Source organism: Malurus melanocephalus, unplaced genomic scaffold (assembly GCF_030028575.1).
Source record: "Malurus melanocephalus ecotype Western Australia unplaced genomic scaffold, MMel_1.1 scaffold_37, whole genome shotgun sequence".
Taxonomy (NCBI): Eukaryota; Metazoa; Chordata; class Aves; order Passeriformes; family Maluridae; genus Malurus; species Malurus melanocephalus.
This window is the reverse complement of record NW_026623269.1, coordinates 1,246,236-1,269,528: the sequence shown is the minus strand read 5'-3', so window position 1 is coordinate 1,269,528 and position 23,293 is coordinate 1,246,236. Positions and strand designations below refer to the sequence as shown.

General features: G+C 36.5%; 1 protein-coding gene across 4 annotated transcripts in view; it reads right to left on the bottom strand.

Annotated features, from left to right (window-relative positions):
- The window catches only part of CAMSAP2 (calmodulin regulated spectrin associated protein family member 2), a 79,316-nt gene that overhangs the window by 47,712 nt on the left and 8,311 nt on the right, over positions 1-23,293 (bottom strand). For all 4 annotated transcript variants that reach the window (XM_057364253.1, XM_057364254.1, XM_057364255.1 and 1 more), the window contains exon 2: positions 18,724-18,983. In XM_057364253.1, the coding sequence (XP_057220236.1) occupies positions 18,724-18,983 (260 nt within the window). The remainder of the gene's footprint in view (positions 1-18,723; positions 18,984-23,293) is intronic.

Below are 23,293 nucleotides of genomic sequence, written 5' to 3'. Positions count from 1 at the left end.
TCTCCAAACGAATTCCACACAGTTCTGGGATTGGCTTTCCAGGGTATGTTTTTGACTCCTACATTCTACTCAGTTTCCTCAGGAAATGTGCCTCCCAGCTGGAACTTGACACTTGCCAAAATACAAAAMTGGAAATACAAACTTAAATTCTCAGGGAAGGCATTTTAAGCACAACTTTTAGTTACAAACAAGGTATTTGGGGTGTTTTGTTGCAAAAACCATCTTTGTTTTTGAGCATTACCATCCTTCTTGGTCCAAATTCACATTTTTATCATGTAAGGAGGAAATGTGTATCATTCAGCACCTTAGATAAAGGAAGAAAATGTAGTATTGAAGCTAAGGCCTCTGRCATGTAAGTATCCAAAACTTAGGCACAACTTCATTCTGTCACATGTCTAATATCCCTATATTTTTACAAAACTGCTGCTGAAGAACCTACAAAAAGCTTCTGTGGTTTTTGTTAAACTGCTGATGCACAAAAATCTATTCTTAGGGAAGAAACGTGAGAATCCTTCTTAACCTTAGYTCTTTGTTGATCTAGCAAAATACTGGCTTAAGCAATCAAAACATATATGGTTTTTCAACACGCTATCTTCGTCAGGAAAACTATTTTCAATTTTTATATGAAAACATAATATGAAATCTTCCTGCATTTGCATGTGAACAGGCTCCTGATAATTTCCTTGCTKTTTCTTCATTAACCACACAAGGGCAGAGAAATAAGGTCATCACACTCATTACTGTAATGGCAATTACATTAAGAATAGGAGTTATTTGACCTTTTCTTCAAAGGTTTTTAGAATTACCACATTTATAAACCATAACACAGCACAGTAAGACACAAGAGGGAAATTGACCATGACAACAATTTTGGGCTAAAATAATAGCCAAGGTCAAAAGAAATTTCCCAGTCACCTACTTAAAATGAACTCTATCAGCAGTGTTAAATAATTAAAACAGACACAGAAAATTAAACTGATCACAAGAAATCTGTTTCTCTATGKCTGTTAATGTAGTAAAACCTTGTAAGTGACAAGCTGCTGACTAATAGCATTACTAAATCGGACAGCTGACCAACATTTTTTCATCTACTTATTAAAGGATTAGGACAGGCCMGCCACAACAGTGGCTGCTAAACAAGGATATGGCCCACAGTGATGTTAGAGCAGAAGTGGGAAAGGTGTTTTATGGTTGTTCCAACAAACATATTCAAAAGTGTTTCCACTTGTTTGGTTAAGGTGGACTAAACACCAAACTTTGGAACAGATCTTGAACCTAGGAAGTAAAGCATGGGCTCTTCAGAGAAAAACCCTTACATATGCACACACAGGCACAAAGCAATCACTGTAAACTTTAAGYTGTGTTTTTTCATCGTTCAAATCAACTGTACTAAGGAGTACACTTTATACTTAAGAAAGAGCAATCTGCGTGCCTTCACAGAGATCGTGCTGCAGCAATAATCCTTTTTAATAGATTACTTGGACCGGAGGATGTCCACTTCATCTASTGCTGCAGATTTTTGCAGGACATCTGGCAGTAGTCTCCATCACCATAAGCTTCTGCTAAGCACAGGGTCATACCCAGGCTGTGTCTGCGTCAGGAACTGCTGCAGACCAACAGGAGCAGATTGTCACACAGAAAAGGGTTGTGCTGAGGACAGGATACCTACAGGAAGGACTGCAGTTGTCAACAATCACTCTACTTAAAAAAAAATCTGGAATTCAAGCATCGTACTAAGAAGGAAATGGATTGTCCGAACAGCAGCATTGCACAAAAATGGGAAGGTCAATTACATAGCAACTACAGCTTTTCTTAAAAGATACTTTGGCAAAGGCATGAAAATAGTTATCAATATGATACCATCATCAGAAGATTTTTCTTTTGAAARGAAAATGGGTAATTGGCTTGCAGCCTATGCACAGAAAATATTAAAATGTTTTATCCAAATAATAAACAGAACAGGACACCACTGTGAACCAGAGGTTACTTCTTAGTTAACTGTCAAGCAAGGTAAAACATTGCCCATTCTCATCGTTCACAACTGTCTGTGAACTGACACTTTTCAGGGCATRAAAATGAACTGGAAAGTCTCCTTCCTCCACCTCTCCTTGGTAATGAAATAACTGAAATAAGTTAATAAGCCTTTTTTTAAAAAAAATATTAAAACAATAAACCGCACAACTGTGTTCTCATCCTCATGCATTTTTGGTTTCTAATGTTATTATTCCAGSAGGTCTTGCATAATTAGTAGCTCTTGAAGCAGTGAAGTCAGCTGCAGCAATAACCTATTCACATTGTAGTAAACAAMCATCTTCTTGGGTAAAATATCCCTCCTCCTTTTCTCCCCAACTAAGGCAAGCTGAGTAAGAGGGCATAATGATAAATGAAACAAAACACAGAAACCAGCTGAAGAAAAAAATCACAAGGCAGAAATCGGAAAACTGCTAACTCCTATCCTTTCATTTTCAAAATAATTACTGAAGATGGAAATAACTAAATTGTGTTTTCTGTGCTTCCAAGAACAGCAGTAAATACCAATAGTATTATCTGAAACCACTGCTATAAGCACAAGATATGTCAGTGCATGCTGTCCAGAAACCACACAAGCCCTTCACATGATGAAATCTTTCCTTGGCAAAAGCAGTGACCCCCATACACGAACCTCAACTATGAAGTCACCTTGTTAATTGGAAAGGGTGAAGATGAAGGGAGGGAAGGAGCTGGAAGTATTTTACAGCTGTCCTTAAACAATGGATTCAGAGACCACGAGCTGTGAACATGAAGTCCCATTAGCAGTAACACGTAGTGACATGCRAAGATCAGTGCAGGCCCTGGGCACSAGTCAGGCAGCTCCATCGATTCTCAACACTGTTCCATTGGCCAAAAGCATAAAACCACAGAAAAAAATTATTTGCTGGGCAGTTTGGCCCATTGAATATTTGGAGGAAGTGAAGTTAAGTTTTTGTGGATGAAGTGGTAAAGAAGGTGGTGTATGCATTAAGGAATGACATCAAGCCAGGCCAAAACCCTGGAGAGGTACTGMTGCAAGGACTTAATTGTTAGTTTTTCTGATTGGACTAAGTAAAGCAAAGCAAAGTAGAAATTGTTGTTTTCTATTTTTTTCTTAGTTTCTGAAAGCCTTATTTTGCTCTGTATTTCATGTCTCTGGTTTGTTTGGGTTTTTTCCAAACCTCCTTCTCATTAAAATTAGAAATTGCCTGACATCTGTTCTTTCTTTTCAAGCATCCAAACTCTGAAATCCCATAATCCGTAAATGGGAAAGGAYGATTACTGAAAAATTTGGCTGAACTATATGTGAGACACATTRTTGGATGTTTCAGCCATCAATTTAAAATCACTGGCTTTAAGTTTATTATTTCAGAATTGCTGGCAGTATCTGTAACTTATGTTACCTAAAATACCCAAAGGAAAATTTTAGCAAACATAAAAAGCTAGCTGTCTGCATAAGCAAGTCAATCYGTAGTATTTGAAAAAGAAAAAAATCAATACTGTGAAGATCAAGATGGAATGGGCACTGAAATAGAAAATCTGGTATGCAGTTCTCACTGAAGAAGAAATAACACAGGATTTGTTTTGGTCGCAGGTAACAGGCAGAATGTATTTCAGCATCCCCCTGATCATCCAGACATGATAAATCCAAATCAGTAAGCAATGCTGCCAAAGAAAATTCTTACAGTACACATTATAGATAGGAAAGATTGTGCAGAAMTTTATACTAAAAATGAAAACTTGTCAATACTTTTAAATGTACTTTAAAGCAGTTTAGACAATTTAGGCTTTGTTTAGTAATGTTAATTATCCATCCTTAGACAGAGAACAGTTGCTATTTTGAGACATATTACTTAAGAATTTTGATAAGTTTMTTTCAAGTTCTGTGTTGGATGCATATGGACACACATCAAGCAAGGCAAGAGGTACTGCAGAGGCCCAAGAATGAAAACAGGCCAGATGAATGCCAAGCCTACAAGAGAAAGCACACATGGTTTCTCCCGGAACAGACGGCTGTCTTGTATTTTAGCTTCCAGTAAATAATGTGTACTTTGTGTATATAATGCACCTACAGTGGATATATTGATTTAATGCATTACTTTACTATCCCACAACAGAGAAGAGGTGCAGGTACAGACCTGYGGTATCTCAAAAGTGAAGAACTATTTCACAATCTTATCATTATTGATTGAGAACAATCACACGTGTATCTGTAATCCTCACTTTAAATAAAGTGAATTTCACTTCATAATGACAATTTTATATGTTCACATTGCTCCTAAGAAAAATGACAAATATAAAAAAAGAGTACTTGGGTACTCTTTAAAATACTTCTATCACTGATTAACACGACCTTTCCAATGACTTTTGAATTAATCCCTAACTGACTATACCAGGATTCTCTTCACATAAACTACAAATTATTTTGGCAATTTGAGCTTTATCAATGACTGACTATAAAAGTTATTTTGAATACAYCTTAACTCTTTCCATTCTAAATGTCTTATTTCCCTGCTTATAGAATTGGGTCAGTAAATCTTACGTTTGTTTACATATACACATTTACACACCAATATATCTATAGGAATGAGATGTCAGAGTAGCTTTGAGTACACATAGCAAATGATGTTTACACCAGGCCTTAATGAGAATGAATCAGTCATTCAAACAGCATTATCCTTTTGAGACTTGAACRAGACAGGATGTCACATTTAGAGACTAACGTCATGCTTTTGCTAGAGTTCCAACACTGCAAATCAAATGTCACTTTGGCTTTTCCTAGCTTTACAGTATTTGGCACCGTCACAAATTTTTTAACCCTTTTTTTGTGCACAGTTGAATATATAAATAATACCCTCAATTTAGTTTCTACAGATACTAATGTCGGTACTAAAAATCTGGGTTTTTAAACAGATCTGTTTTGTAGAACAATCAACTATTACAAACACCAGACATTTGCTTAACAATTCTTGTTCAGTTCTTTATATTTTATGTATATATATTATGACCTTTCCCTTCCTCTGTTGCCCTGATCCAACATGAAAACTTGCTGCTACACTGTGATATTTCAACAAGACACGGGATGAAACAATTTAAATTCTATTCTAATTACTGATAAAGAATGCACTGATAGTGAATGCATTCATATTTGCAAATATAATGCTATATAATTATGATAAAACATGCTGCTTGGTGAGATAAAGACAAACAATTCACTCAAATAAATAATTAATAGGTAGATATAGCGAGCTGATTTCATAGTCTTCTCACTCAGCCTCCAAATTTTATTCTGCATTTGGCTAATTTAATAAACATTTCACTGAAACAGTAAGTAGCCCTACCTTAAGCACTATGTATTGCATACTGACATTTACAGCTGGGAAAAACAAGTGACCTACCAAGCTTTCCAATCTCACCTYAAAACCTCATTAAGCCTTCAATACATAATCATGTTCAAACTGCTTATGCAAATGCAATTAATTGCATCCCCTAAGAAGGCATCTGAAATATGTAAAAGACTGCAAAAACAGTTTTGGTAAAGCCTACTGTGACATGCTTTTTCACAGCAGCAAGTATAGAAGTTAATACTATTTTAAACATTCAATTATTATACCCATACTTTTTTTCAGTATCTGCCTATTTTAATCTCARTCCATTATTTTGTCCCCAGAAATCATGACAATAAAGTAAGAGATAATGGCATGTCTAGTTGCCAACAAATTAACAGTGTATTATTTTAATCTGTAAAGCACCCTGTATACTGATGCTGTTGCTAGAAGCAGAGGAAGAGTGGTGGGAGTTATGCTGTGGGAGAAAAAAAAATTATCACCATTCTGGAAAAAGATATTCCCAGCAAAAAGGTTTTATCACACCATGCCTACACACAGATCTGGAAGTCTCTGCTTTATTGGAATCGTCACAGATTGATGATGCCCTTTTGATAGAATAACTGAAGCACTTGAGGGAAGCATCTCTGAGCACTTGGCTGKGATTATCTTTTAGTAACAAAAGGGGGCAAAGTGGGAAGAAGTTAAGTTGCTCTGTGTCAGCAAAGCTTTGTGAATTGATGAACTGTGAGCTCCAGTCTCTRGAGAAACTTCACTTCTGCTCCCTCCCAGCCACCACTGTCTCCTCAAAGATSCAGTTCCCTTCCTGAGCCCTCTAACCTCTCACATTTTTTTCTCAGACCTACATCCTGAAGACCTTCTTGAACTATTCTCAGTATGTGCTGGCTCAGGAAGGAAGCTCATCAGAGTCCACAATCATTTGGTCTGCACTTCAGCCTTCCCTTTGGCAAAGGAGTTAACCTGGCTCACTCTCCCCTAATCCAGTAGCTATCTCCAATATGCTTGTAAGAACATGTACTACAAAGAATTTGTAAAATAAAWAACCACCAGAAGAGAGATACAGGCCATCCTTCAGTATAACAAAAGACAAAACCARAACTTCATTGGACTGGGATTAAACTTGCAAATTCAGATCATATTTTAAATTCTTTTCAAAGAAGATTTGGGAAAGGTACAGAAGCAATGCAAAGAATGAAAAATCAGCAGTGTATGCCTTCAGGGAAACTTAAAGGAAGATTTAGTCAGGGGTTATACTGGAAGAATGGTAGGTATTTTTCCAGATAAAATAACTGCCATGAAAAAAAAACCAAAACCTACCATTTAGAAGAGTACAATTTGGATAAGACAACAAGTGACAATATAGTCAGAATATATTTTAGAATAATGTTAAAGCATCTTGTATGATTTTATCCTTAATTCAGTCATTAAGATAGTAGTAAAGATGCAAATTATCTAAAAGTAAATATGAACCAAGAGCTTCATAGAGGGAAAAAGTGATGGAAGAGGCAAGAGAGACATGCAGTTATCACACCATCAAGCACAACACCTTTCTAAACCATCTATGTACTGACAGRCATTTGTGCTGCTGTCCAAGGTTTCAGCCTTAAAAACCCGGCTTGCAGCTCATTTCTTTAATGACTGAGGACAGTCGTGTTCAAGGGTAGGAAACACTGGCCTACAGAGAAATATCTCAATTCTCTTATCACTAAACATACTGACCTGCAAGCTGACTACTTTTTAAAAATGGGAGTTGTAATTCAGTTTTCTAGAAAATATATTAATTTTGGATAGTCTTAGGATTATCTGCAAGTCTGCCAATTTCATGCTTAACCTAAATCTTCATCTCGGTCTAGAGCAAACAGGGAAAGAAAAAAAAAATACTGTATTTTTAAAACTACAAAAGGATTTAAAAAGGAATAATCTGTACACATTAAGCTATTTTTCCAATAGGCTGAAGAACACTGGGGACATTYCAAAGATTAGAAGAAATGAAACAATGGATTTTTCTTTTGCGAGTCAACAAACAATACAAGTAATTTTAATGCCCCAAATCCTTCTTCTGATCTCATGTAAAATAATTCCACAGTCAACAAGCAGCTAGATTTATAAATGAAAAATGAACACATGCCAATTTAAACATGGACTAACAGAAGTCAATTTCTGAATTCACATGCAAGTGAAAAGTGCAAGACTTATTATGAGTGCGAGGCATCTAACTTGATACTAATACATTTTGATTAAAGAGACTTCTTAATGCTGTATACATTAAACTGAAGTACAGAGCAGCCCTGAGCATAGAATCAGCAATGAACTGGTGAATTTTTCAAGAAATACCATATAAATGAATTATCAGCTCACCATCTCTTACTATTTTTACCAGTGGCCTGGAAGGWAAACTCAGCACTTATCAGGTTTGAAGAGAAGGCAAAATTTATGRGAAGATGATGAATTAAAGGAGTAATCGGTTCTCCCTCTAAATTTGGTAGGGTAAGAAGAGAAYCAGTCACATAGAAAAAAGGCAAGCTATAGAAATAGAAAGTTACTGCCTTCTCTAGTAAAGTTTTAAGCTGTTTAAGAAAAGGCAGCTAAAATAATTGACATTACAGCCATACATACGATAAGAGCATAGTTGTGTTAAATCATCAAGACATTAGATCCTGTTAGAACCAGCAAGGCTGTATTATCCTTTTCCTTCCCCCACAAGCAGTACAAGGCACTAATACCAAGGAACATGTAGCCTGTTACATAAGTTCTCAGTATCTCTATGTTCTGGAAAAACCAGATAAATTATCCCTCAGTGCTTAGAGGCATATGAGTATTTTTGCTGCTGTTGTTGAAAATACATYGTATTTTAGGAGGATTGGGGTTTTTCCCCCCAAAGCTTTGACCTGGAAAAACAAGAATTTTCGTACATATGCATCATGCTTTTAGAATCAGGATTTGTTTCTCTCTAGCAGCTCTTTGGTAGCACATATACATATTCCTTTATCAACTTCAGCATTATCATGCTATTCTACTTGCCAATTGCATAAGTGTTCCTTGTATTTCTTCTTGTTGCTGAAGAAAAACTAAAAACAGGAGTTGGAAAAGTTAATCTTTTGCCGGTATCTACCTATAAGGTAAGTCTTACAATAARGAATTTAGCAACACAGAAATTATGAGACTCCMCTGACAAAATTATATACTAAACTAYACTAATTTACATTCTGCCTRTGGGTAGTCAGAACATTATTATTTTTCAACCTCACGTACACAGAACTATCTTTACAGTGAACTTTTAAGTACCATTAGATAGGTTTGGTTTTGCTGTTGGGAGCAGGGAAGTTAAGAACCGGGGTAAGGAAAAGAAACAAACGAAAAATAAAATGTTCATAAWTGTAAACTGAATTTTCTTTCCATCAGCATTCTGTCCATATTRTTGTTTCTCTTTTATCTATTAGGCRGTAACCTGGCATAGTCCTGTATTCCGCTCTAATCTTTTTTTTTCAGTCCATGCTTCAAAGTGAATTGGCTGTCTTGGCAAAACAATGCCCCAGAAACATACCAGTGGGATTTGCACAATTCTTTCTGTGTAATAGACCAGGAAGCTTTTACAAATGTTTATTATTTCCCTTAAGAAGGGAAACCAAGCACAGGATATTTTCCACCAAAGCATATTTCAGCAATACATGGTATAATCAGCTCCAAATTAATCTCAATATGATGGAGAATCAGAAAAAAAAAAATCTGTATTAACCTTTTGCACCAGAGCAGAGAGCACATAAGTAAATCCCAGCAGGCACAGTCAGAGGTTAGGGATTGTCACCACCTGAATGGGAGCATGCAATGAATGTCACTGCAAGAGAGGCAGCTGACATGCGCATGTGTCACCTGCAGGCTCTAGCTCACAAAAAATGCATCACAAGCCCTGTGCCCTACAAGCCTTGACTAGGTCACTTGGAATCCTGTGTCCAGTTTCCAGCACAACCTGTCAACAAAGACAGCCACCAAATGGAGGGCACTTGGAATGAAGGAAARGGCTGGGAAACAAAGTGCATGAGAGACATTACCTGCCCACACATAAAAGAGCTGCTACAAAAAGGAAGGGAATAAACTGTTCCTGTTCATGCTCACACAGACACAGTAGAAATTATGGAGCTGATACTACAGAATAAATTTTAGAAAGAAATTTAAGGAAAAGGAGACTTTSTGATGATAGGGATCTTCTGACAGCTGATATGGCAAAATAAATCCCCCCTTCCTCCAGAAATTAACTTATAATTTGCAGGTCAGCAGGCCAACATCAGTAAAAACAGGGTGAGATGGTAAAATTTCTTTAACAACACTTCTGTAACAACAAATGTTGTTGACAAACAGGGAGAAAATGCCATCTGTCTATTGACAACACTTWATTGGTACCTACTGCAGTGGTTTGTTGCCTAAATACCACTTAMTGCAATTTAGTTTAATATATGGGGATCCTTTAATAAAGTAGCAGATACATCAGTTTCATATTTAAGAAACACGTTCCTATATGAGATTTCATATTACATACTATATACGTTTAATAATTGCATCATGTAAAATCAATTTGATGACCCATTACACACTTATGCAATATCTATATATTCTCTTTGCCTTTCTCGCAATTTTCCTTTAAAGGCCATAATATTTTTAACCTGCCACTTCTTTATCAAACGTGTTAAAAGAAATTCAATACACACTTCACCTTGTACATACGTATTTCATAAATACCACCTGCTGCATCTTCTAAATTGTATCCCACTTAGTTCAACATCCAACTTAGTTCTTATGAAAACTCTTGCCATTTCAGCTTTAGAGGGATGTCATCAGTCTTGACAACTGACTGATTTGGATCTCTGGCTACTTCTAGATGATTATATAAATTGTGCTAAAGATAACTTTTCCCATAATGCTAAAATTGTTAAGCTGCAGGATTTCTTTCTGACATACACTTTTTTAATTTCTCCACTGGTCTTAGATTCATGGTTTGGGAAGGCAAAGAAATATACCGGGAGATAACCTGCCTCATGACCTTCTGAYACATGTGGGAAAACTGAGCATCTTCTACATTTCTCTCAGACAGTCAATTTGCTACAGAGCACTATTATAGCCAATCTATAACTTAAACTATTCAACAAGTTACCAGATAATCTTTTAACATAGGTTTTGTTTTATTTACACAGGACAARTTCTGCTGGATTTTGCTTTGGCTGATTTGGAGATACAAGTCTGTAAGGTAATTAAATTTCTTATTAGTTTATATAAGCCCARTAGTTCAGAGAAAACCTACCAGTTCCTATAAACAATGGACATACACTGCTATTTACAGCTTTTCCCTAACTGTCACACAAAATGAATAGWCATACTGTGGAGACCTTAAGATATTTTGTTCATTCAAACTCAGGAAAAGCAAATCTCATAATGTTAAATTCCAGGGAGTGTGTAAGAACAAAGATTTTGTTATGATATATCTACTGTGATGACAGTGTGTGTTCTCTGCTGATAAAGGCAGGCAGATTGCCAGGATTATGTGTGCAGATTAACAAATGCAGATTCAAAATATTCTTTTGTACTAGACTGGAGCAGCTGCTGCATTTTGGGGAGTACAAACTGTATTCCTCCAACAGTCAGTGTGGTTTTGTCCCCTTGTTGCTGTGTGTATGTACGACACAGAGCTGGTAGTGAAGCTCTCCTTATGTTTACATGACAGACCCACACCTCCTGCTAAAAGCTGCTCACTATTTTCCATAATAGGAAGAAAGCAGTGCTCTTCAAGTAACTGCCTGCTACAACCATGTAAGATTTTTAGCTTTGTGCTATACAGTACAAGGGTATTAAGAAAGATTTCTCTTCCTTACCATAATTCAAACAAACTCATGAAGAAATTCCTTCTAGGTAGTCTGTAAAACAGTTCACAGATGCATCTTTTCCTAATAGCTCAGTTATTGTGCTCCAAAATATACTTAACCCAACAGAAGTAAGACCATTCCTAAACATTTATTTAAATAACCTTCTCACATGTTTAAAGATACAAAGAAAGTTCACAGCAGCCAACAGCCAAAAGCTGAACCACACTACATAACTGTGCTATTGAAACAGGAAAAAAAATGTTCTTAAACTATGTTTAACAAAATAGTCTTTCTTTCAAGGTTAATGAAAATACTTCCTGGCTTTTTTAGCAAGCATTTTCTACATGGTATCTGGCATGTTTTATGGACTGTAATTCATTACATATTTCTCTCATAATTTATTCCTCCTTTTAACTGGTTTTCTTTTTGTGCTTCAGGAATGGATTTTGGTCTCTTTTCAGGTGGTTATTTTGGGCTTTTTAAATTAAATCACCACCATCACCCCCTTTTTCTCCACCTTTACCTCCCACCCCCCAGGTTAAAAGCAGCACAAGATAATAATTAAGAACACAATCAGAAAKAAGCTCTCTGGTTTAAAATTTTTGTTCAAGGCAGAAGAACAACAACTATTTTACACTGAAGTGAACAAGACAACAGTCAATAATAATGCATTGCTTATTTTCTCATGAAAGGTATGAGACTTGACTTTGAGAGGTACTACCTTCTCTTGAGGTTCATTTAATTTTCTGTCATTATTCCAAAAGCTGCAGTTTGATTTAGTAGATCACGYATATCAGTTGGAAGAGGTATTGCAATATTCTCTCCTCATTTTAGTAAATGATTAAATGTGGTTACCACAATTTAACATTAGAATAAGCATGAGAAGATATGCTGCTACTTCTAAACATTTCCTACTACATTCAACTGGCAAAGGCAAATTTAAGGCCAGCTCTGTATACATTTGTATCCATCAGGGATTTTATGGCAGTTCTGAAAAGGCACTTTCAAGGCAATACAAGCAGTATAGTTTACTCAATACCTCTGCACAAGTGAAATCAACCCTACAAGAGCTGCTAAAAAGAACCATCAGATTTAGTTWTCTTCTATGAAAGGATTCTTAGTAATACAGGTTTGAAATGTCAGCTACAGCGCTGGCACTGTAAGACCAAAACACCACACAGATATTGTACTGAAATTAAGAATGCTGGATTTTAAAAAAATAATTAAAAATCACTAAAATTAAAGCTAAAGAAACCATAGAAGGCCTTGGGTTTTTTAGCATTAGAGTTGCTGGAAAGGACCAGGAAAGAATCCCTCCTTTGTGTTTCTTATAGAAACAACTTTGGTGTCAGCAGCTCTGCTACCATCCACATTAGCTGCCACACTTGGTGCACACAAGTTGAGCAGACAGCATTCCATGAAAACCCAAAGGATGAAGCAGAGGACTTTGTACTTATCTGTGTCTTCCACAAACTTCTGATACAGATACAGAGAAGTACAAGAAACCCTACTATAACTCACACTGATAACCTATATGTTTTGCACCCAATAAATTCTAGACAAACATACTATAGAAAGACACTGCTTCGATTTACATGACACAGAAAAAAAAGCATTTTCTACAAACAAGACAAATATAATTAAATAGAAGCAGCAAGCAAAACAAAATACCCAGGCTATGAGTCAACAAAAATTGCATGACAAAAAGCTAACAGGACACTTAGTTCTAAGAATGAACTCTATGGAGAGCTGCAGCAGTTCCCGTGACCCAAGTGCAAACTGGCACCTTGTGTGTGAGGGAGCCTGGTACCACATTACTATGGCAAACAGATGTTTGTGCAGTGCTGACTGGAGTGTGACAGTGTATTTGACACAATAAAAACACTGCATCCCTGTTTTCAAACAAATGAGAGCCTTATGAGGAATGCATGGGAAGAAATGAAACTAGAAATGGACCAAAAAATATGGAACTTCTGAAGATTACATTATCCCAGCCCAAACCCACAGCAGACTGGTTCKACACAGCACATCAGACTCACTGAACTCAGGTTGTGTTTCACCRCTATATTTGCTTATTATTTTAATCTTCTGTGAAACATACTACTATCAAAGATGATTATATATCACAAGTAAATATTAGAATCTGGTGTTTTAACTAACAAATTATTGCACCTATAGGCTCARGTCAAATAACTGCAAATTCTTTTTATGTGTCTTCATCTAACAACTAATTTACAATAGYATGGGATGGAAACTTGTTGCATCATGCCTAAAACCAGAAAAAAAAATTTCTTCAGGGCAGAAACCACATCTTAYTTCTTTGTTCTGTGAAGTGCTTAGTACACACTGTGTTGCTTYACAGAGTTAAAGGAGTTGCAGAGCCTGGAAGTGCAGAGGCTGCAGCATGTAGCTGCAAGTAACCGTGTGAGCTGCTGCAGCCCTTCCTCAAGGAGAAACACACCGCTGATGAAAGGCACTGTCATTTCCAATGAATGCAGTCTGCCAGGGAGACCAAAAGTCTGGACTGCAGGATGAGTTAACCACTTACTGTCTGTTATCTCATCAGAAGGAGAGCCAGATTCTGGCTGTGGGTATGTACACACCTAGCACTATCAATCTCCCAGTCCTCCTGCCTTCCACAAGAGTTTCGCTGGCTGTGATTAACTTTGCAATTAGYTCTGCACAACAGAAAAGCAAAACTGGTGCAAAGGTTCCCAGACTCACCTCTGCTCCCTCCTCAGGGGATTCACTTCAGTCAGCTCTACTCTAGTCCTGAGAAACAAATATCCCACGGCAAGTGGGCTGAAGGTGTGATCCTTGAGCCCATCTTACTGGTTATGTGCTCAAAGAAACTGCGTCTGTGCTCCCTGAGATGCCTCCACATTGCAAACCACAAGAGCAGTGACTGGGAGAAACACAGATATTTGCCTCAAACATGCACTCCTGATGACTACTAAAGAGCTAATACAGGCCACCTAAATTCTAACTCAGTTATAGTCCAGATTCAGACTGCTACAGAGAAATTATTGCCAGACCACCTCACAATAGCCATCTTCAAGGAAGAAGGTAATTYGCAGCTAAATGGATAAATAATTTGGATGGCAGCACACCATTTTTTGTATTTAAACCCCATATACACAAATTATGTCTCAGAATTAGGGAAGTAGCAATTTTTCTTCCTACCAGCTATTGTGAAGTTATTGCTGAGGTTTTGCAGGAGCCTCTCATTCCCTTCCCATCTTGGCTGAAAATTGTAGAATTYTATGAAGTATTCAGGTGTTACTTGATTAATGATAGTAGTTCAAAAAWGTAATTATGCATGGGTGTGTAAGTTTAAAGTAGCTGCTCAGCCGGTTGACTGTCTTGCAACACTATTTTTCTGAATTGAGAGTTTAACTTTTAACTAGAGTTGTGCTTAGTGATTATATTATGCTTAGCATGGCTTTTATACTTTTCCACTCTGAGAATACAAATAAATATYTGTATGGCATATTTTCTTGGATGTAGTAGTATTTATACACAAGGTATTCACTAAACTTTTTCTAGTAACTAAATTTTATTTAAGAACTAAAGAYGCCTTAATAAATTTTAAGATGCCTTACAACTTAGTCACTGTTTTTTTTGTAGTCAGSTAAGAATGTTCTATCAATATACAACAGTAAGTTTAGGAAAATAGATTTCTCTGGTGCAAAATTGGCAAATGTCTGTAACATTACTCTATCTCTGCACCCCCTAACACAACAMTGGTTTGAAACAGGTATTCAAGATTTGACATCTTTACCCCTCAAGACAGAAATTCAGACAGTCTTGGCCCCATCACATTAAGGACAAAACAGAAGTTCACTGCTAGGGTAGTTATGCAACTTCAGTTTCCCTGCAAAGTGAACTAWGATGCTGATTTTTCATTCCTTTCCCTACGGTAGAAGAGCATTGCAGGGGTTTGAGGGAAGGAAAGCATTTTTTAATTCCTCCCTGAATCTGTTTATTCTTCCCTGCACTTGAGGCAAATTGAAAGAGACCATATGAATACCAAGTGACCAGCCTGATTAAATAACAGAATTCTTGTAAAATGATTTGGCATGGAAAATAAATTATTCAGTTAATATAAAATTCTTGTCATTATGAAGAAACTTGTATAAAAGTCTCCTCTGACTCATCCTGTAAGAAGAGAAATATATGTAGGTCTTTAAAACAAATGGATCCAAAACTTACATGAGAAAAAATATCAAAAATTCCAAATTTCCTTCCTCTTGTGTATCTGACATTTGAAGATTTAAGATTGGGTTATGAAGGAAATACAAGATTTAAAAAAATAAATCATCATKGAAAAATAAAGTTAACCTTGACTGCAACAATGATCTGTGTGTGTTATAGCTGAAAGCATTAGAAAAAAAAATTATTGTGTCATTATCAGAACCATGCTGAATTCTTAAGCGATTTCTGATTTCTATAGCAGGTCAAAATCTCACATTTCCATATGGGAGTGCCTGCTGAAGACAGATTTTTTTTAATGCAATTGGAACTTGCCAACTGACATAAATATCTTTGCAAATTTTTTTGCAACTTAGCTTCCATAAACTTTTCAAACATCAGATAATTCCTTTTGGACAGAAGTATAATCTCCAGGAGAAAAATACTCTGGTTCTTGGTTCTACACTTTAAATTCCAAGCTCTAGACTATTTCTGCACTGTTTCAAGTCTAGCAAAGGAGAGCTAAGACYATATAAATTTCAATCAGGAGAGAAATAATATGGTGTTTGGTTCTTATGCTYCCCAACGAAAATTAAAGGCAACAGGACGATCCTTTCAAACATAGAGTTAAGTTTTAATACTTTGCAATACACAGAGAACAGAAATTGAGGCACCACTGAATCACCTAGCTTTTGATTTCACCAGAAATTAAATAGATCTGAACAAATCAAACATGAGAAAGACTGAAAGAATTAATCAGACCATGCAGGGGAGGCTGTAGCAGAAGCCTTTGTTCCTATGGGTTAATTTCACAAGTGCCTCTTTTCTACCCCATTCCACCAGGGCAAAGTGATTTTTATACACACATACACCTGTGTACGTATACACACACAGAAACACACAAACACAATGATTTGCAGCCTCTCAAATTAGATATTAATGCAGCCAAGTCAGTCATTCCTAACAAGCAAAGTGCCATCTACCCTGATCCTAGCACAAAGAAGTATATTTGCTAGACTTTTCAAGGACTTAAATATGTAAGGTGCTTTCTAGAAAAAGAGTTCAACCTAAAAAAGAGAGAAGACCCAAATTTGACATGCCTGCTTTACAGAATAGTCACATGTGAGGTAAGTCAACAATTAATCCCCACAGACGTCACTRTACAAACATCCAGCCCAAGGAATTCCAAGGCTGTTGGCCAGAGCTACACACATTTGAACACACGTGTAAATTGAAAACATTCCACACTCAAATCTCTTTCCACAGCTCCATTTTATAATATAACTCAGCCCTTTTCAGGTAGAAAAAGTACAGTACATCTGAGAGGGTAACAAGAAATATCCTTTAACAAACACCAGCATCCTTCCCCTATTCCTTGGGAAGACAGGCTAGCAAAAGGAAAGACAAGAATACTACCTTGTATACTATCTTTTACTAAATTACTCAAAATTAAATTTTACATGGGTTTAATGCAATCTGGTCTACTAGAGGAACATATGTGTTAATTACACATGAAAACTTTCTGTTCTACATAATTGAAAAAGAAARATTATTCTATGCTCTAAAACAGGATATACATTTAAATTTGCAAGACTTATAGAAACTGTGACATATGGAACAATAGGAAAAGGTACTAGAAGATATCAAGGGAAAAAACTGTCAATATTGCAACAACCAGATTTGAAGTTCTCTGACAGCTTTACTAATAGTATAATAAGGAAAACAGTTGAGGCTTTCCAATTAAAATATAATGTTGCTGCTAGGAACTTGCATAGGAATGAGACCATGGCTTGACAAAGTAAAACTCTTGGGCTCAGGATATTAGTACTGAGACTACATTTTCACAGCCATTCCTTTGGCAGCAGTTGTTTTGGACAAGGCTGCATTTTGGCCAAGCCAGTCGTGTTCCCTGTCTTTGTCACAGCCCAGCTGCCTGGGAACTGACAACGCCTGTGTCACTGGTACTGGAATGGGGACCAGGGCCCTGGGCAGAGAAGGAAGGAACCTGGGGATGTCAATGGTATGACATTGATGTGTGAATAACTACCTGCCAACTGAAAAAACAGGTACCTAAACAACACAGCAAAGAAACACACAAACAGTCCCAYGAGAACGGGGGAAATAAAAAATGGCTACTGAAATACTTTCTAAGCAACATGAATTACTAAATCAAAGATCAGCAAACCAAACTAGGTAATGTTGATACTTTTTTTTCAACTGACAACTSAAGGAAGAGATGACTCTTAAGACTACTCTAGACAGGGATCAAATTAAAAGAATCAAATGGGAAAACCAGAGGCTCATAAATGCAAGTCAGTTTCCTCATTTTCCTTTAGAGGCAAGAACAGAATTAAGYTCTGCAAAAACACAGTCAGGAAGCTTGTTCCTTAAATGCTTTTACTTCTGTGAACATTATGAACACTCCTAAATCATCCATAAGTGTTGCAAGTGTCCTGCAAATTTTGCATCACTTRGAAACATGGAATTATTTAGATTGGAAAAGACCTTTAAGATCACCGTAGCTATATTAATTTCCACACACCTTCATTCTAGCAGCAGCTACAGGTCACTGACCACAAATACTTTGCTTACTTAATTTATTCTCTATATTAAATAGAAATATTAAGAGGTCAACATTTAAAATATTTCACTTTAAATATATTAGCATCTTAYTCTATCATACTGCCATTTGCTAAGCAGACATATGTAGACAATTTTTTACAACGATTTTTTGTAACTCAGCTTCAAACAATGAAGAAAACCCATGACTTAGGAGCTTACTAACACAATCATTCATCAGTTGAACTAATGTTTTAATTAGCAGTTGTCTAAAGCAAAGACATATTATTAAAAGTCTCCACAAAAAAATACCATTGTTGTGTGTTTTACATTGACAATGTGGAAAAGGTGACTACTCAATGTTATTAGGTTGAATTGCCTRCCATCAAAACCCCTTTTTTCAAGCTTCTAACCAAAGATTTCTGCCCAAGAAAAATGTTTTCAAACTTTTCCAACACAGAAATACTCACTGACAGTGCTGTAAAACTGAAATCAAAGTGATCATACTGTCACTGCTATATTTAAACATTTAACACTTGAACTAAGTAGGAAGATAGGTGTATTCTAGCATTAATATGGAAGAACTACACCTGCACTGACAGCTGATGAGATGAAAAACAAAACAATTATAAACTTCCCAGTAATGGATCCATTGAACTCTCGAGAAWAATACTTCAACATAATGATGCATTTTAAAAGGCAGATCTGCAGGTATCAGGGGTACACAGATAGAGAGATGTGACACACAGGCTTTGAACACTCACCATCTGAATTGGTTTTTTGTGAAGATCTCGTTCAGTCACCAACTTCTCTTGGTCAGTGACATAAAGGCCTTTTTGTGCCAGGGCTTGTATAACAGCATCATGACCTAGAAGTGGTTTTGCAGCATCACTCTTGAGGATAAGGCTCCCAGCACGACAGTAGAGCTCGGCAGACAGCAGCAAGTTAACAACAGGTGGTTTAATGTGCTCCTGGTCATACTGGTCTGTGTAAAATGGTTCTCGCAGTTCTTCYGGAACATTTTCTACAAAGTAAAGAAAAGCACTAGTGAATATCAGAAAGGACAGTTGGAGTATTATAATTTTTAAAAACTATATATGAACTCAAAAATATGTTAAAGAAAGCATAATCAAGAGGAGGCCAAAGWCTCTACCAGCAATTACATTACAAAATACTCAGAAAATTTCAAAACAAAGCTAATATTTGAACTATAAATAGAAACTTAAGAAAAATTCAAAGAGTTTCACAAAGCAAAGGCCATAACAGAAGACCAACCTGTGGTTTACAGCATYATTACATTAAAATTTCTTGGCTTCTGCAAATACATGCCCAAACATTCTCATTTCCTTTGGTGTAACATTATATAGGTCAGACATATAAAGGCAAAACAACACCCATTTAAACACAAACTGTGGACTCTATTACAATAACAAAATGGAACTGAAAAAAAACCGCTTCAGTGCAGAATAACTCAAGACAAAAAGCAGCCTTCTAGTYTCCATACATGCAGGAGAATTTAGATTACTATACTGTCCATTTCAAAGGTCACGTATCACATAATGATGACAACCCAGCAGTTAAGCATAAATATATGGGCTTTTAACTGAAATCAGAAGAATGAAGAAAGAAGAAAAAACATTATCAGTTTATTTCTGACAAAACACTGTGTTCTTATTTGTCTAGTTGTRTTACTGACTTYCCTTAAAATTGTAGGCTTCCTCTGTTTTCAGTGAGCTGGCTTAGCACTCACAGAAAGATATGCAAAATTCTGTCAAATTTAGGCTGAGATTTTAACTCCAAAATTAGCATTCCAGGACAATCCAACAGTTCTTTGCAAATACTGTACATAATGCAATACAGGCAGACTATATTTATAATTGTCTACCMCAAAAGTAATAATTATAAATTAATTAAATATGGTACCAGATCAAATTAAATTAAATCATGAGTCAAGTGGAAAATAACTTTCAGATTTTCAGGCATACACACTGCAAGATGCTCCATTTTCCTCCTGGAAGAATTTCATTCTCTATTGTTGCAAAATTAGTTAAGCCAACAACATTTATGGGATAAAGAGCATGTGATTCTTTTCCTGAGTCCAAATGGAAAAAGGCTATTTAATTGCTGGGAGAAAAAATAAGTGTGTAGGAAAGCAGTGATGCAACTCTAAGTTCCTATCCCTTTTGCCTTTAGCTGGATAAATGACTTAACAGACAAGGTTTGAAGCAGAGTCTGGAGTAAACAGCAAGGGTGGAGCAGGAGAAGAGAGAGAAAAAACAGAACATGCCATCACAAGATAATGACAGATTATCTTCTTCCTCATACATATTCTATTGCAGTTCATGTGCTTCCATTATGGGCTTTGCAAGGTGCCAGCTGCCTTCTAGTTGTGAAAGAAGATCTGCTTTATAGAGTGCAAAAAGTGAAGAAATATTAACACATGCTTTAAACGCCAGAAGGATGGTGGGAAAGGGTAAGCTATTGCTGCTTCTTTTGCCAATTCAGAGTATCAAGCAAAAGAGAGTTATAGTTTATAATTTGCTTAAACCACGAGCCTAAATTTGGCAAGAAAACTGACAACTCTGCTTTAGAATACAGATTAAAATATACCATMAGCACAACTACTCTGCCCTTTAAAACACAAATCTAATGCCTAACAGCCTTACTCTTTTACAAGATGATAATAAAACTGCTAACAAAAATAATTCCCAGTGTCAGGAGATGACTTTGCCATCTCCTCTTCCACTTCCCAACTTCACMTACTGACTACAGGATCTAGTCATGCAGTCCAACAAAAAGCATTTCTAATTGAGGATCTCGGARCTGCTAGATACCTGCTTCTCCAGGAATTATGTTAATCTATCTCAATTCTACCTGACCTTCTTTCTTTTTCCTGTTTGTCCACACATTGTCTGTTTAAATACTAAGCTTGTTATTTCTGAAGTCCCTAATGATCCATCTCCATTTTAGTACCAGGACTTCAATTCYCATCAGGACCTTATCCTCTGCAGTTCCAAATGCCAAATCTTAAAGAATCTTTATGCTATTTCTTCAAGCTAGAGAGGATTACAAATTTTTTTTGTAAGTATCACACAATGCAYGGGCAGCAGATTTGGCTTTTGAAAAAACAGAAAAGAAATCCACAACAAAAACCCAAACCAACCAGCCAAATAAAAACCCAAAACAAAATACACACACCATTTTGAAGCAGATGAAAATTTAAATGGGGGTGGGGGGGAAACAGGGAGGAACAGATAAAGCCAGTTGTAATTTCTTAGAAGAYGTTAAAAAGCCTCATTCCCACATGAAAAAACCCCTCCTGGGGCAGAAATACTTAGCTACACACAAACAGAAGTCACATACTCTGTGGTTCAGATTCACTGAAGACAATGACAGATTTCAACTCTGAAAATTTGAGCCAGAAGAGAAATCTCAAGACAGTAAATAACAAACCCAACGCCTGTTAATTCTCATCTTCTGTATCACTGAAGCACATCCTAAAGTGACAAGATGAAATAAATGCATTTATCATGAAAGAATGACATCCACTGCTGGGATTTAGTAATTAAAAACTCAATACAGTTAAATAAAAAAAACAAAAACAACACTATGACTAGCAAAGGCAAATAGAATTATTTATAAAGCTCAGTTCTGCTTCTGAAAATACAGAAAAAGACAAAATGACATGTGTGCCATTTCTTTTACTTCATTGGTGTTCACAAAAATAAAAGTGGAAACAAGACTTAGTGGTCTTCATAAAAACAAAACCATAAAATAAATTTCTTAGAAAAACAGAATGCAAAAACAAAGGGCWAGGAAGAGAAGCTGTGGCTAGACATATTCTGAATATATAAAAAATGTRGAAGTATGTAAACAAGGAATCCCTGGTGCAACAAGAATTCTGTACAAAAATTCCTGTCAGAATTCCCTCTGCACACGGCACTTTCCCCCACTTCATAACATATATTCAACTGTTTGATATCAGAATAGTTCTTGAGAGAAGATTCAGACAGTGTTCTCACGTTAGAGTTTAAAAAGAGAACAAAAAAAAGAAAAAAAAAATGTCAGCAGATAGGCAGCAGACAGAGAAAACTATCTCAGAGCAGAAGTCCTTCCAGAATTGGCAGGTGCTGCCTCTGGAGTCCTGGGGCAGGGAATTTCAAGGCTACATCCAGCTCTCAGCAGATTACCAGAACAATCAGCAGGGTTAAAAGCCTTTATTAACAATTCTGTCAGGCCTAGAGATTGTTAATCAGGCTCTGTTCAGCAGAGAAGAATCTTAACCCTGATCCCCAATATGTTCATTTCACCAGTCCCTTTCCTTGCCCAGCTGACAGGAGGAATCTTTCAAGATTAAATTCTGAGGTAAATTACCAATTTTAACAGAAATACCTTGTTGCACATACTGCCATAAAGTACCATCTGACCTTGAAATCCGTGGTAATTATGTCTGAGGGGTATATTGGGGACACCAAGTCCAGCAAGCTGAACACATGAAATACAGGTGAGACACACCTGTACACTGCACCGACACACACTTGAGCACCAACACACAGCTTTTGGAAACAGACTTGGATAAAAGGCAGTGATCACAGGCTGATGCAAGGAAAAAGCTTCTCAGGAGACCACCAGAGCATAGGCACAGGTTTCCTGGAGACCCAGCTGTGAAGCCATCYGCAGGGACTTTTAAAACTGTAGAAAAGGCCCTGAGAAAGGAAGGCCCCTGGCTCTTCCTAAAGAAGGAGGTTAAACTAGATGATCACCTTATTTTTTCCCAGAATTTTGAATAGGACCACAGATATGGAAATAATTTTGGTATTTTGAATGTTGTAAATATTGTACTATGAAAAGAAYAAATGAAGCTAATGGGCAAGTTCAACACACAGAGAAAAGAACAAAAAAAGAAATAATACCACGTTAGCCAGAAACAATAACTCAAATTTAACAGTCAGGCTAACTTCGAAAAAGTATTCAATGTATCTTCAGGTAATTTTTCATAAATTGTCAAGGAATCAGAAGTACCGTAGAAGCTCTTTCTACAGAAGAAAAAAAAAGAATTAAAAAAATTAAAGGGCTTATTCCAAGTTTTAAAGCAAACACGGGATTATTATTGCTTCCTGTTGTGGTTAATGCCAGCCCCAACTAAGTGGAGAAAGGGTAACTAACTTTACCCTTTCTCCCTGGTGGGATGGGAAGACAGGGAGGAGAGTTTGAAAAAGGTAAATCCTGTGGGCTGAGATAAAGCAGTTAAATAGAAATAAAGTAAAATATTGTAACAATAATAACAATGAAAGGGAAAAAGAAAGAGAGCCCATTCCCAGGCAGCGATSGGCC